At 44.3% G+C, this 15122-nt stretch overlaps 1 protein-coding gene across 1 annotated transcript in view; it reads left to right on the top strand.

Moving 5' to 3' along the window:
- Positions 1-1343: 1343 nt before the first annotated feature.
- The window catches only part of LOC147033356 (uncharacterized), a 26404-nt gene continuing 12625 nt past the window's right edge, over positions 1344-15122 (top strand). The window contains exons 1-3 of the mRNA XM_085854842.1: positions 1344-1441; positions 6191-6267; positions 14614-14749. Of these exons, the coding sequence (XP_085710968.1) occupies positions 1383-1441; positions 6191-6267; positions 14614-14749 (272 nt within the window). The 5' untranslated portion in view covers positions 1344-1382. The remainder of the gene's footprint in view (positions 1442-6190; positions 6268-14613; positions 14750-15122) is intronic.

The raw sequence follows: 15122 nt of genomic DNA, 5'->3' as shown, positions 1-15122 counted from the left end.
ATCTATAATCCTTCCGAGGTTGGCGAAATGAGTACCAGTGTACTGGTAACAGGGGCACTGCATCAGTAGCACAAACAACCCCAGAAAATGATGCAAATAGCAGGCACAGGGGCACACAATAGCTGACCCTTCCCATGATGGACACCGCAAGCCATCCCATGAGGAACACAAGACACCCCAAGCCATCCCATGAGGGACACTGCAAGACACCCCAAGCCATCCCATGAGGGACACTGCAAGACACCAAGCCATCCCATGAGGGACACTGCAAGACACCCCAAGCCATCCCATGAGGGACACTGCAAGACACCCCAAGCCATCCCATGAGGGACACTGCAAGACACCCCAATCCAGCCCATGAGGGAGACTGCAAGACACCCCAATCCATCCAATGAGGGACACTGCAAGACACCCAAAGCCATCCCATGAGGGACACTGCAAGACACCCCAAGCCATCCCATGAGGGACACTGCAAGACATCCCAAGCCATCCCATGAGGGACACTACAAGACACCTAAAGCCATCCCATGAGGGACACCGTAAGACACCCCAAACCATCCCATGAGGGGCACTGCAAGACATCCCAAGCCATCCCATGAGGGACACTACAAGACACCTAAAGCCATCCCATGAGGGACACCGTAAGACACCCCAAACCATCCCATGAGGGGCACTGCAAGACGCCCCAAGCCATCCCATGAGGGACACCGTAAGACACCCCAAGCCGTCCCATGAGGGACACCGTAAGACACCCCAAGCCGTCCCATGAGGGACACTGTAAGACACCCCAAGCCGTCCCATGAGGGACACTGTAAGACACCCCAAGCCGTCCCATGAGGGACACTGTAAGACACCCCAAGCCGTCCCATGAGGGACACTGTAAGACAACCCAAGCCGTCCCATGAGGGACACTGTAAGACACCCCAAGCCGTCCCATGAGGGACACTGTAAGACACCCCAAGCCCAAACGTTTGTCAAGGATCGTGGAAAACAGAAGACAATTAAACCCCAAATCCAAACCCTATTTTAAAATGTCCAAAGTCATCAATCGTTCCAAAAGTTCTCACGAGGAAAACCACTGCACTCTCGTCAGATCCAGCCAGAGAACACGTGGGTAACGGTCTCCAAGGAATGCCTCACAATTGATAAACCATCGCGAGCGATAACTGACCATTCTCTGGGTCTATTGCTTCCGCTTCAGAATCGAAAGAGTTCGCGTCCTCGATTTTGATTCGGACTATTTCAACAGATCCTTCCATGTCTTGACTCTTGACCGTCCGTTCCACATCCAAACAAAAAAGGCTCTTCGGGACGTCTGTTCACACACGACACAAATGAACCAAATAAAATACTATCGGTGAGTTCCTTACAGCGGATTCGGCATGCATCGGAGAGTTCTTTCCTGCGGATTCGTCACGAATCGGAGAGTTCGTTCCTGCAGGTTCGTTACGGACTTCAGAAACCAATGTCATGCTTTTTTTCCGATCACAACCATTATCGGTGATTATTTAAACACCTAGTACGTGCCCGTACGTGCGTGGCCAAACGTGCAAAAAAAAAAACTTTCAAACTGCGAGCCAGAAACAACACACAGGCCGTTCCTTCGCTCTCGCGTGCCCGTACGTGCGTGGCCCGGAAGTTCGCATATCGCAGTTACGATTATTCGCAATTTAGTTTTAATGGGCAATTATTCAATTAGCGCCAACGTATTTTGCCTTTTTGAAATGTTATCGCAAGGAAAAACACAAAGAAAAGAGAAGAGGAAGGGGCAAAAAAAACGTACATACAAAATTTTTTTTTTCAAACAACCACACAGGCCGTTCCTTTGCTTTCGTAAACGACGACTGGACACACACACACACACACAGAGATTGCTGGAATTATAGATAGATGTACAATTAACTACTTTCTCTGCAGTGTGACACCATTTTCTGGGGGGGAAAAAGTACCAAAACAGCAATAAAAAAACATCTAAAAGGTACCAAAAAAACACCTGTTGTTTAAATTTTGTCTCCCACTTGCTTATTTCCGATCGTAAGTTATCTCGTGTTTAAAATTTACTTCCTGGTTCGGAGCATACCAGCTCACTCTGATGTTACCGAAATTTATGCACCATCTGATATGAAAACGATCATAACTTGCGGCATTGTGTTTATCTATAAATGCGCATAACAAATCGAGAAATTATTAGAATACACGAAGTCATCACTCTCCAGAAGCCCGTACGTTGTAACCCGTAATGGGGAACGCGGCTGAGGTTCTCTTCCCCATCGGCCACGCCTACGCAGCAACGTGTCCTGTCATTGGTTGGTAAATAAATGGCCATAACTTGGGAACCACTTGTCCGATTAATATCAAACCTTGAAAAGGCACATCCTCAGGTCCCCAGCAATATACCTGGCAAGTTTCAATTAGATCGGACCAGAGGTTGTCGAGAAACAGGGGTCACACACACACACACACACACACACACACACACACACACACACACACACACACACACACACACACACACACACACATTGCTGGAATTATAGATAGATGAACGTTGATTACGTCTCAACACTTTTTCTGAATAACCAGCTGTTACACCGCCCAATGTCGGACAAACGATTCCTGCTTTATACGTTTAAATCATCCCACACAGCATTAAAAACCCAAATTTAACTAGAGGGTTCATAGAACATCTTACCCCATGCAGTCATGAGGAAAAAAAAAGACATGGGAAGAGTGTTTTCAAACTCTTGTTTTTCGTTTCCGACAAGCCGCCATTTTGTTTGAATCTCAATATTTCCCAACGTCCAGACTGCGAGTGGCAAATTTGATTGGTCGAGATCATGCAAGATGGCGCAATATTTTGTCGAAGTACCACGAAACTGGTGGTTTTCGGAGGTGACAAGAAGGCAATTTGTGTTCTACTTTGTTCAGGGTATAAAATTCAATTTGAATAAAATAAAAGGTTTTACAGTTCGTAGATTTTTATATTTTTTTCAGAGGAGTACCGCCTTTTACACCACCGTCTTTTATGCACCGTCTTTTACACCACCTTTTACGGTTGATGCACCGTCTTTTACACCACCTTACTTAACACACGTTATATATTAGTAATTTGTGCTTATTGTTTGTGCACTTTACGGCATCCCTAAAAACCAGAGTGAGCCAATTGCTTACCTCGCCAGGCTTGTCTTGTGCGGTGGTTTTTGTTGTGGTGTTTGTGTTCTGGTGTGTTATGTGATAAATGAGACTTCACTCGAACTGCAACTTTATAACTGCTGGCAGTGATGACTGGGTACCAAGATGCCCTGCTTCGATTGGACACCTGACCCTGACCCATGACGTTTTTTTCATTATTATCCTCGCCGAAGGAGAGGGTATTGCATTTGGGTCAGTTTGTTTGTAACTTGAAAAAAAAAAATTGCCAAGTATGTTTGTCTGTTACGTTTGTCTGTCTGTCTGTCACACGATTTTTGGCCACAGTTTTGAAGCAATCGTCCTGAAATTGTTTTTGTGTGTTGGTGACCGGCCATGGACAGCAATGCTTAATTCTGGTGAAGATCCGAATCCGGATTCAGATACGAAAGTTATTTAATTTTTAACTGATTCTTCACCATTGAAAGGTGGTAGCCTGTTGTTGGCTTTGTGGTTAGGGTGGTGGTTTGGGATCCTCGAGATCCTGAGTTAATGGCCTCCCATTGAATTAGCACCAGAGGGTTGACTCAGCCTGTCATCCTTCTGAGGTTGGTGAAATGAGCACCGGTATATTGGTAATAGGGGGCACTGCATCCGTGGCGAAGCTGTGCCCTGAACCAATGATGCATTGGAGGCCATTCTGTGTCACTCTCTATGAGTATTTTTTCATTTGTCTGTCTGCAATGAACTTTGGTGTTTTACTCCAGAACCGCTTGTCGGATTGAGACGAAATTTTCACCACTGGTGCGACTGCTCATGCAGAATGTTTTAATGATAATTATGACATCATAAGTCGTATGGTTTGGCAGCCATATTGGATTTACCATAAAACCTATAACAAAACAATTCTCCGGAGCAGTTGGACAGATCGAGGGGAACCTTAACACAAATGTTCCCCAAGCCTTGGGTGTCCAAGTTTCTGAAGGAATAATTGATAGGTTACATGCTTTGGCAGCTATATTGGATTGTAAAAAATTAAATAATGTTTTTTTTTTCTGGAACCGCTTAATCGATCGACGTGAAACTTCACAGTTATGATATAGTCGTGATGGGGAATACATGTTTTAAATTTCAACTTGATCGGCAGCCGGAATTATTTAATTTTTTGATCTGCGTTCTTTTTGCCTTTTGTTTTTATTTTTTTTAATAAGGCTCACTTGGCTGTGCCTGAATGTGTTTGAGGGTAGAGGAGCAGTAGCTGACATGTGAATCCCATCCAGGTTCCTCCTGATAACTTCATCTTTGCTTTTTCCTTGTTTGGGTTCCTTCTGATTACTCCAATGTAGGACTGTACCTATTTGGTTTTCCATATGATTTGAATTGGATATATTTTAACCCCATTCTAATTTCAATTTAATGAATATAAAAAAACGTCATGGGTGGTAAGATGTCCAATGAAAGCGGGGTTCCAGCAAAGCGGGACATTTTGGTTCCCGGTCATCACTGCCAGCAGTAAAAAGCAGCAGTTCGAATTATGTCTCTTATTAATCTCCGCCATCTTCGAAGATGGATGGAGGTTACTGTTTTCACCCCTTTCTGTTTGTTTCTTTGTGAACAGTATTATGGAAAAACTCCTCGACGGATTTCGACGAAACTTGGTGGGGAGGGGGGGGTTAGGTATGGTCCAAGGATCATGCCATTAGATTTTGGACTTGGTTCGAAAAAAAAGTGTTAGAGAAAAAAAATTGTTAGAGAAAAAAAAATTTTTTTTTTGCATTTCTACATGTTTTAATTAATTTCCAACCCCCCCCCCCCCAAAAAAAAATTGTTAGAGAATTTTTTTTTTGCATTTCTACATGTTTTAAGTGATTTCCAACCCCCCACCCCCAAAAAAGAAAATTGGTAGAGAAAATTTTTTTTTTGCAATTTTTCAACAAAATTTCGATTTCTTTTTTTCTAGAACTAGAATTGTTAGAATTGTTAGAGAAATTTTTTTTTGCATTTCTACGTGTTTTAAGTGATTTCCAACCCCCCCCCAAAAAAATTTTTTTTTTTGCATTTCTGCATGTTTTAAGTGATTTCCAACCCCCCCAAAAAATTTAGAGAAATTTTTTTTTTCATTTCTACATGTTTTAAGTGATTTCCAACCCCCCCAAAAAAAAATTGAGAAAAAAATTTTTTTTTTTGCATTTCTACATGTTTTAAGGGATTTCCAACCCCCCCAAAAATTGTAAGAGAAAAAAAAATTTTTTTCAACTTTTTTTTCAACAAAAATTCGATTTCTTTTTTTTTACATTTCTACATGTTTTTATTGATTTCCAACCCCCCCCCCCCTCCACCAAAAAAAATGTTGGAGAAAAGAACTATAACTCTCAGCACTGTTGACATCATATTTAATGAATAAGATATAAGGTTCACTTGAGTGACCCAGCAGTATTGGCGGCGGAGGTTTTGCACTCTCCCGAGTGCTCCCCTTCTAGTTTATTATGTAACACACCAGTAAACACAACACAAAATACACCACACAAAACTACAGTACATAAGCACCACACAAAACGAGTCCTGGTGAGGGTCCACCATCTCTGGTTGCTCTTTTTCTTGTTGTTTTTTTTGATATAATTTTCCATTGGACATGGTTTTGATGATTCAGGAATAAAACTTTGTAATCGTTTTGTTCCCATTTAACGTGGACCCGTCAGTTCTCTCTCTTCAATTTCCACATCAGTTTTTAATCAGGGAGATGGTAGGACTTCAGATGTCAGGATGGCATTGATACTCCATAAGTTTAATACAATACGAATCCTCAAAAAATTCTCCCAATATATAATTTACAAACATACAAGTTACCTACTAATCGTCTGCGGAGGATTTCACATGCAACAGCACTCATGAAACTCATTGTCAGCATTGATGAACCAAACACATGATCCAGACCCAAAACAGCTTGTTTGTAATTATTACAATAATAATATCAAAAACATTTTTTAAATGTAAAATGATGGAGCGATGCTATGCCAAAAAGTATGCAAACAGTCGTGTCGTTTTGAATCTGACACCTCAGGAAGTACTCCACTGAGTGCGGTGAGAAAGGAGGCACCATTGCTGTGACGTCGCGAGTTCCCCAACGTATCTCAGGAAGTGAGGGCACTTCCTCCCCCCCCCCCCCCCAAGCTCAGTGGCTGTGATTGTCTTGTCTAACAGTCTTGTGTTGTGTTTTGTATGTTTGTCTGTATTTCCGTGTGTGTGTCGTTAGTTGTTATCTCCATATGCGGGTTTCAGAAGGTGGAAAGGAGCCCTCTCAAGTGTCAGAGTATCCACCTTCGTGTGTGTAAGAGTGTGGGTGTACAAGTTGCTGTTGTTGAATGAGATCTCCACATGTGGGTGAATTTCAGGAGATGGAACAGACTCAAATTATCGCGCCGGTCTACCGGTCTCAAAGTATCCACCTCTGTTGATGTGTGTATATAATCCTCACTATAATTGTGTGTCTGTTTGCGTTTGGACTGATGTTTGGTTGTCGCACTACTTCTCTTGCAGTTCTAAGCCAATTACATCCAGAATTCCGAAATAGGATCAGCACGACCCCGATTAATCTATAAGGGTGTTTCTATTTTTGCCGGTGGTCTTGTGAGGGTGAGGGGGGAACGCAAATTCTCTATGTAAATGTGTATCGTGTAGCGCCGCCTCCAGGTGGGGGAAGGTACTACAAATCACCATTTATAGGACAGTATTTCTGTCCCTACATTTTCCAATGCAGTGAGGTGTTTTGAATTATAAGCAGTAGGCATGTTTTTGCATCATGCATGTAACCCGGGTTGTGTTTTTTTGCCTACACAGAGATGTTAGTTACTCATACACCACCCAAATAAAGGTAAGCACTACAAGAATACATTGCATGCTTGGAGCAAGATCACCTGTTGGGCGGGTATTCTGGGAGTATGTTACTATCCCGATTGCTGACCCTCAAATCAACTGTGACCCACCTTTATTTGTGGAAACACAGTCTGCGGTGAACCGGTTAAAATAGGGAAAAGCTCCTGGGATCTGTGGCATCCATGCTGAACTTCTCACGGCTGATGTAAGTACTGCAATCGTGTCATTGCATGCAGTTCTGTGCTCTGCCTGGAACACAGGCATCATCCCAACTGACTGGAAGAGGGGCCTTGTTGTCCCTCTCTGGAAAGGGAAGGGTGATCGCCAAGACTGCAACAACTACCGAGGGGTGACGCTGCTCTCAGTGCCGGGCAAGGTCTTTGCTCAGATAATTCTGGAAAGAGTTCGCCACCATCTGCTTGAGCATCAGCGTCCACAGCAGTCAGGTTTTACACCAAAGAGTCAATGATTTTCCGTATCCTTGCTCTTCGGGTCCTCATCGAACGCAGACGAGAGTTTCGGCAGAGGCTGCTTGCAGTCTATGTTGATCTCTGCAAAGCGTTCGAATCAATGAATCGGGATGTCCTTTGGAGGATTCTTGGTCTTCAGGGGATTCCACCAAAACTGATCAATCTGATGTCTGAACGACATTGGTTCTGAGAGTGCTGTGAGATGTGGTGATACCATCTCTGACTTATTTCGAATTGTTACTGGAATTTTTCAGGGGTGTGTAATGGCCCCCATACTTTTCAGTGGTTGCATGGACTGGATTCGGGGGAGGATGTTGGAGAGATCAAGCTGCGGTGCATCGTTTGGGAACGTCAAGATCTCTGACCTTGATTTTTCAGACGATGCAGTCATCTTTGCGGAGACTCGAGATATCCTTTTGGGGGCCTTGAGGTGCTGAATGGGGATTCGTAGCTGTTGTGATTACGGGTTTCCTGGGTCAAAACTAAGATCCAGGCTTTGAATGACATCTTGGATGTTGCTATCTTGTCTGTACCTGTTTGTGGTGAGGACGTTGAGGTCACGGAGATTCACTTACCTTGGCAGCGATATTCATGTCTCCACTGGCTGTATACAAATATACACATGTAAATTCATGTCTCCACCCAGAACCCAACACGTATAAAGAAAAAGGAACTGAGCACAAATTTATATTTATTAACCTCCGCCATCGAAGATGGACGGAGGTTACTGTTTTCACCCCTGTCTGTTTGTTTGTTTGTGAACAATATTACGGAAAAACTCCTGGACGGATTTCGACTAAACTTGGTGGGGGGATTACGTATGGTCTAATGATCATGCCATTTGATTTTGGACTTGGCCCAAAGTCCAATATGGCCGCTATGGCAGCTATTTTGAAAAAATATTTGAATTTTTGTTTTTGCATTTCTACATGTTTTAAGTGATTTCCAACCCCCCAAAAAAATTTGTTAGAGAAAAAAATACAAATTTTGCACCTTTTTTTTCAAAAAAATTTTGATTATATTTTTTTGCCATTTCTACATGCGCGTCGATCTAGTTTAGTTTATTCAATCGTGGTTCAGTAGAGTCTGAATCCGTTTTGACCTACAATGAATAGGATATCAGGTTCACTTAAGTGACCCAGCAGTAATGGCGGCGGAGATTTTGCACTCTACCGAGTGCTCCCCCTCTGGTTTTAAATTATGAGTTAGAGCTGGAAGGGAAGGTCAACACAATATCAAAACCTGGAGGGGAAAGTTGAACTGCCAGCCATACAGAGCAGACGTGCCCCCAACATTCCGCTTCCCTTGGACTTACGGCCGGGTTTTTACATCATATATTTTATTTTGCCCACATCTTGATCTCGATTAATCAAGTCAAAGTAACAAATAAATTAGCAATGATGAATACAGGTAAGTCACAAGTGTGTTTTTGAGGTTTGGTTGGTCACAAATGTTTACTGGTGTAATTTGTTGAAGTAAATATCAAGAAGAAGAAGACATTTTGGTCACATATACATGCATAATCATATATGCTTGCTCCGTTCTAATAAGATCCCTTTCCTCGCCCCTTTAATAATAAACTGCTTTAATATTAAAATAAGTATAGTGTTGTGAATGTACCCAGTTCATCAAGTCTTTTCCTCCATTGGTCTTGTGCAGTCCGTACATCGCATCAGTCGGGAAGTTATACCCCACCAATTAGCTCAACACAGTAGCCGGTGTGAACTTGGCAGCTCCGCTGCACCTGATCAGGTAAGATCAGCCAAGTACGCATCGAGGGCACATCTCCCCCCCCCCCCTCCCCTTTCGATATCCTCGTCTAAAGGTAAGGAAACCAGGCGAAGTAGTGACACCCTGCCAGGATTGGCGGTACCAATCGACGTTTGTAGTTTCTTATCAACCCGCGGGAGCGTGGAGTTATCTGTGCTCAGTGGCCTCAGGACCAGGTGTTCGGGAGAAACTCGAGCCCTTCCCCTCGTGGCGAACCTCAAACCCCGGCCCGTGACAATATATTTACTCTTCAACTGTAGTATATAAAGCTCATACTAACCACTGATTCACTGATTAAAGTTCAGAACCTTCCGGGTGACGTAGAAAGCTGAAATTTTGTGTGCCGATGGAACTCGAAGCCGCTACACTGGGAGAAATCACAGAACCATTGGAAAGCATCCATAAATTAAAATATAAATAAATGAAAAAAGAAAATAAATAAATGAAAAATTGCAGGTGAGCGACCCAAGACAATGGGGAAGCACGGTTCGTTATTGCTTACAATGTGTAAGCATACCCCGCGAGTATGTGTATAAATCACAATCGTGTACGTGTAAGTTTGTACAGAACCCTGCTCCTGAAGCATCCATATTCACCCCAGCAAGTAAACACGATGGACCAAGCTGTCTCATTATCCATGCTCCATTTCCCCATCCGTCCTTGAAGTGGCGACTATCCGTGTGACCTCCCGTATGTCCTCCAGGGTGCGCTCGGTCTCGGTCTCTTCTTTCTCGGTCTCATCCTACCTTGATGGGATAGAGTTGGCAAGATCCAACAAGCCGCAAGGCAAAGGACAGGTCGTCAGGCCACTTCAAACGAATGTCGATCGGCACAACTCCGGGCGTGGCCCTCTGCCCAATCAAAGCTGCTACCCCCGGCTTGGTTCTCCAGCTAACGTGAGTGCATCGTTGGTTGTTATCTCCATTTGTGGGCTTGAAGAGATGGAACGAAGTCCTCCCAGGACTCAAAGTATCCACCTCCACTTTGGTGAAAGATCACAGTTCATGGACTAAGCTGTTCAACTTTGTTGTTCTCAGAGTTTTGTTCCAAGGGCTCCTTTGAGGATCGTCACCGAACCACGGACTGCCTCCAATTGTAGTTCGTTTGTGGTAATATTCCCGGGAATGTTTTTCTAAATTCCAGTGAGGTTCTTCTTTATTATTCCCGTTGCTACAATTATCACTGGTGCAATTTTGATGCTCTTCGGCTTCCCAGATCTCTTGGTCTCATTTTTGAGATCCTGGTATTTGGTCATTTTTTTATTTCTGCATTATTTAAGCCTAAATCACCAGGTACTGATATCTCAATCAGCAATGCTGTCTTTTCCTTTTTGTTCCTGAGAACGATGTCCGCTTGCAAGGCTTTGTTTTCGATGTTCACACTCGATGGGATCATCAGGTCGTATGTGAGGATGACGTCCGTATTTTCAGTGATTGCCCTTGGGTCGTGTTTTTTTCTTGAATTTTCTGGAACTGGGATTTTTGCAGATACGCCAATGAATCACTTTGTTGTGCCGTTGTGTGTAGAGTTGTTCTGATAGTGTTTTGCATCCCGTAAGCAGGTGACTCGTACTTTCTGTTTCTGTCTTGCAGAACCGACACTTGTCAGTCCAGCTTAGTCCCACCATCTTTCCAAATCAATTGGTGTTGTGTACTTGATCATGGGCATTTATTATTCATTCTCCGTCCCAGTTGAGCCAATCTCTTCTTAGCCATTCCAATGAGCCTTATTTGTCGATCCCAACTTGGTCCAATTATTTTTTCTATTTTCCTCCTCTTTTGTCATTGTCCCAGTTGTTAGTGTATATTTGTTGTTGTTTTTTTGGATATACTTTTTCAGGTTTGTTGTGTTCATGTTTGTTTACAAATTGAATCCGAGAGTCTGTTGAGTATTTCACATTCTCAACCAGTCCGACACTCGTCGCTCTGTGCACCTGGTTGAGTTCCATCAGACCTCTCCTCCCTCTCGTCTCAGCAGGTACATTCTCAGGATGCACTGCTTTTGTAGAACATTTTGTGGATGGTTAGGAGATTTCTTGTTTTTTCAATATCCAACATTGATTTCTGATTGGTGCCAGTTTATTATTCCACAGCTGTATTGGAAGTGTGTGTGTGTGTGTGTGTGTGTGTGTGTGTGTGTGTGTGTGTGTGTGTGTGTGTGTGTGTGTGTGTGTGTGTGTGTGTGTGCGCGCGCGCGCGCACACTCCACGACGAGCCTCCGATCATGTATAAAATAAGATATTGTTATGGAAATGGCCCTTATTGGACTACTAAATATAGGATTAGCTCAGATCCCCCATTAAATGCATGTTTAGCTAGGTTGGTTGGTAAAATGGACGTTACATGTGTGTCGGGAGGTGTAAGAGGCTGTTTTATTGTTAGTGCGGTGGTGGTGGAATGAGAGCTCCCTCTTCTTCCTTTCCCATCCCGGACGAGGCCCCGCCCAGTCGGAGAGAGGGTGTGGCCAAAAAGAGGAAGTGAAGCTTCGGGGAGGAGTTTATCGGCTTCGCTGAGAGAGGCGTGCTCGGGGTCGAAGCAACCGAACGAAAGAGAAACTGGAAAGAAAAGGGGTTCAGTTTGGGGCGAACAGTCGCTCTCGAGGCGTGCTTGTGTTTCGAAGCGAGCGAACGAAAGAGAGGCTGCCTGCACATCGAGTCTGCCTTTTTAGGCAGTGGGAGAGGCTGCCTGCACGTCAAGTCGGCGATCGACTCTTATGAGGAGTTGATTCTGCAGTGAGAGAGACGGCAGCTGGCTTTGAGAGGCGGAAAGGAAAGAGGAGGAAAGAAAAGGTGATTCTTTGAGGAAAGAAAAGGTGATTCTACAGAGAAAGAAACTGAGAGGACGGAGTTGAGAAGTCGGGCTTCGAGGCGGGAAAGCAAGAGAGGAAACGACGGAGCCTCTGACGGTCCTTGCTCACCTCACAGCTCGACACGTTTGCCGATCCGCTTGCCGGAGCCCGGCACCTCGATTTGGGCCTTGTCTGGTGCACAGGCCAGGCCTGGATTTGTATGCTGTACCTTGAGAGGGATCAGCTGAGGCCCATTGTCGATCTTACGCGGGGTCAGAGCGCGTGGAGACCTCGTGCAGTGTGGAAAAGAAAGAGTACGGCGGCGCCATCTTGCCACGCGGCGCGTTCGAGCTGGGGGCTTGAATCCGTGGACACCCGCTTGTTGCGAGCGACATTCGTGCTTTTGACACTTTCCTCTCGTCCATGAGACATCACCAAGTACTCTGTCTTGCATGCATGCTGTCTGTCTGTCTGTCTTGTTTGCATGTTGTTTAAGGCATATCTTGGTAGGGACCCCCTCAAAACCTGTAGTCCGTAGTTCCCTCGTTAAGAATGGGTTAAAGATTGTTAATAAAAGCATTGTCGTGAATGTTTTGCTTGTGTCGTATTCCCCGATGTTCCCCAATAAATCTGGTTGGTTCATATGAAGTTGCCGCTATGGATTAATTTGTGTCGCGTCGAGGACCGATCCGTTCGATTGGCATATATATATATATATATATATATATATATATATATATATATATATATATATATATATATATATATATATATATATTTGTATACCTTGGTCGAGGCTCGTATGAGAGCTAACACACAACTCACAGCAAGGAGGCATGAGACAAGAGGGGCGGGAGTGGAAGGGACAAAACAGTGGGGAACAGACACATTAGGTGAACTGTGGAAGGGAGAGGGATGGGGATGGGACGGGGAACATGGCGAAGAGAAGATGGACATTTCAGGGACTTTCAGGGAGGAAAGCAGGAGAAATGAAGGAAGTGGGCTTGGGTGGATTATCGGAGGTAGAAAAGATCGAGGATTTGGATGGGGGAAGATAAGAGGTGGTGGTGAACAGCTGTTTTGAAAGCCTGGAGGGAAGAATGGGAAAGAATAGAGTGAGGAAGTTTATTCCAAAGGCGGGAAAAAAGAGGAATGAAAGAGTGAAGATGAGCAGCGATTCGTGATTTTGGTAGTTTTACCACAAGGGGGTTGTTGGCGGACCTTGAGCGCCCTGTGGAAATGTGGTGGGGACAAATCGCAGAGAGAGCAGGGGGGGAAAGGCTGGAGAGGAGTCGGTAGAAGACAGAAAGACCACCGACCAACCTGCGGTGATTGAGTGAGAGGCCCAAAGACTCAGCTTCATTGCGGGAGATGCCGATGATCTTAAATGCCCTGGTTTCGACAGCGTGAAGCTGAGAAAGGTGGGAGGCAGGAGCACCAGCCCAGAGGGGAGAGCAGTACTCCATCAGGCTACGGACAAAAGCTTTGTAAGTGGTCAGGAGCTCAAGAGGGCCGAGGAAGGACTTAGCACGACGGAGGATTCCCAGTCGGCGACTGGCTTTTGAGGCGAGTTTGGAAATGTGACTTTCCCAGGAAAGGTCATGGCAGATAGTGAGACCTAGAAGCTTGAAAGAAAAGACTTCTTCCAGAGGATTGTTGAGAAAGTGGATGGGGGGGGGGTTCTAAACGGTCCTTTCGAAGAGACAGTGAGAGTGTGAGATTTGTCTGGATTGAAAGATATGTTCCACGTGTTGGACCAGTTTGTGATTTTATCCAGATCTGCAGTGAGCGAAGAAGCTGCTGCTTGCCGGTCTGAGGGATGACAGATGGTACGGCAGAGGGTGGAGTCGTCGGCAAAGAGAAATAGAGGATTTTCCAGAGAGTCCGAGAGATCATTGATGAAAATATGAAACCAAAATGGTTACAGACTGGCAGAAAACGCTCGGCATCTGACACAACCAGTCTGTAACCGGGGGTTCTATTTCCCCAACTGGTAAGGTAGAAGGATTACGTTGGTATCGCGATTGAAGACGCGTGACCCGAGGCCTGTGCTGAGCCGGCCGGCATTATAAACCCCAGAGACGGCGGTGGTGAGGGTGGCGCCAAGAGTCGGGTGAGAATCCCGCCACCCCGGATCCGTAACAATATACAAAGAAAATTGTAATTTTTAAGTTTTTCAATATCCTGACTGCTTGAGCTGCAGTTGTGTTCACATAAAGCATGATAAAGTATTTTCATGATTGCACAGACCAAGGGTGTGTCTGTGAATAAAGGAAGATAATCTTTTTAGGAAAATAAATAATAACAATAATTTTTATTTTTCCTAAATAATTTTTAGGGGAAAAAAACAAGGAAGAGGGAGATAAAAAAAAATTTTTTTAATAGATTAGGATTTCGAGGGAGGAGAGCCCCCTGCCAAGCATATCCAAATGGATCTACCACTGTGCAATGTGTGGAGGGGTTTTGCATGTTTGTAGTTCTTGAAGAATTAGGATGAAAGGTCGAAGTAACAATAAAAGAATGAAATGCACGTTTCATTTTTGCGAACATAACGAAGCCCTTCTCGTTTCAATCACTTGCTCAGTTTGCCAAGCGACAAGGGGAGCTGTTTGCGAAGCGGTTCATATGGAACAGCTGGCTTGGAAAGGGATAGCAATCCGCTTGCTAATAGAACACACCCCAGATGTTGCCTCGTCTCACAGAGCAAGCTGTTTTCAAAGGTGGGTTGTGGTTTCAAACTGTGATCAACAGTATATCACCAAGGAATTTGATCGGTCACCCTCGATTATCAGAACCTCAGTCATGGATTTGGTTGTGTTTCAGATCAGATTTGGTTGTTGGTTTTTACTTTGAAGGAAGATTTTCAATGGAGATAACACAGATAGAGACCATGCAATCATTCCCACTTCAGGACCACCTGGGTACCCCCACAATGGTTCATTTCTCACCTACTTGTCTTATCTTTTATTTCTTTCAGGCTCCTTCTACCATTATTGTTTGTTCCTTGGTGAAATGTATTCCTCACTTGCCATGTTAACGTGCATTAACCGATAATATAGTCTCTGAGCATTACACTTTTTTTACTTGACCTGT

Source organism: Eptatretus burgeri, chromosome 2 (assembly GCF_056783735.1).
Source record: "Eptatretus burgeri isolate ZD-2024b chromosome 2, Ebu_testis_v1, whole genome shotgun sequence".
NCBI classification, from domain to species: domain Eukaryota; kingdom Metazoa; phylum Chordata; class Myxini; order Myxiniformes; family Myxinidae; genus Eptatretus; species Eptatretus burgeri.
Note: the sequence above shows the minus strand (reverse complement) of the source record. Positions and strands in the feature narration are given on the sequence as shown.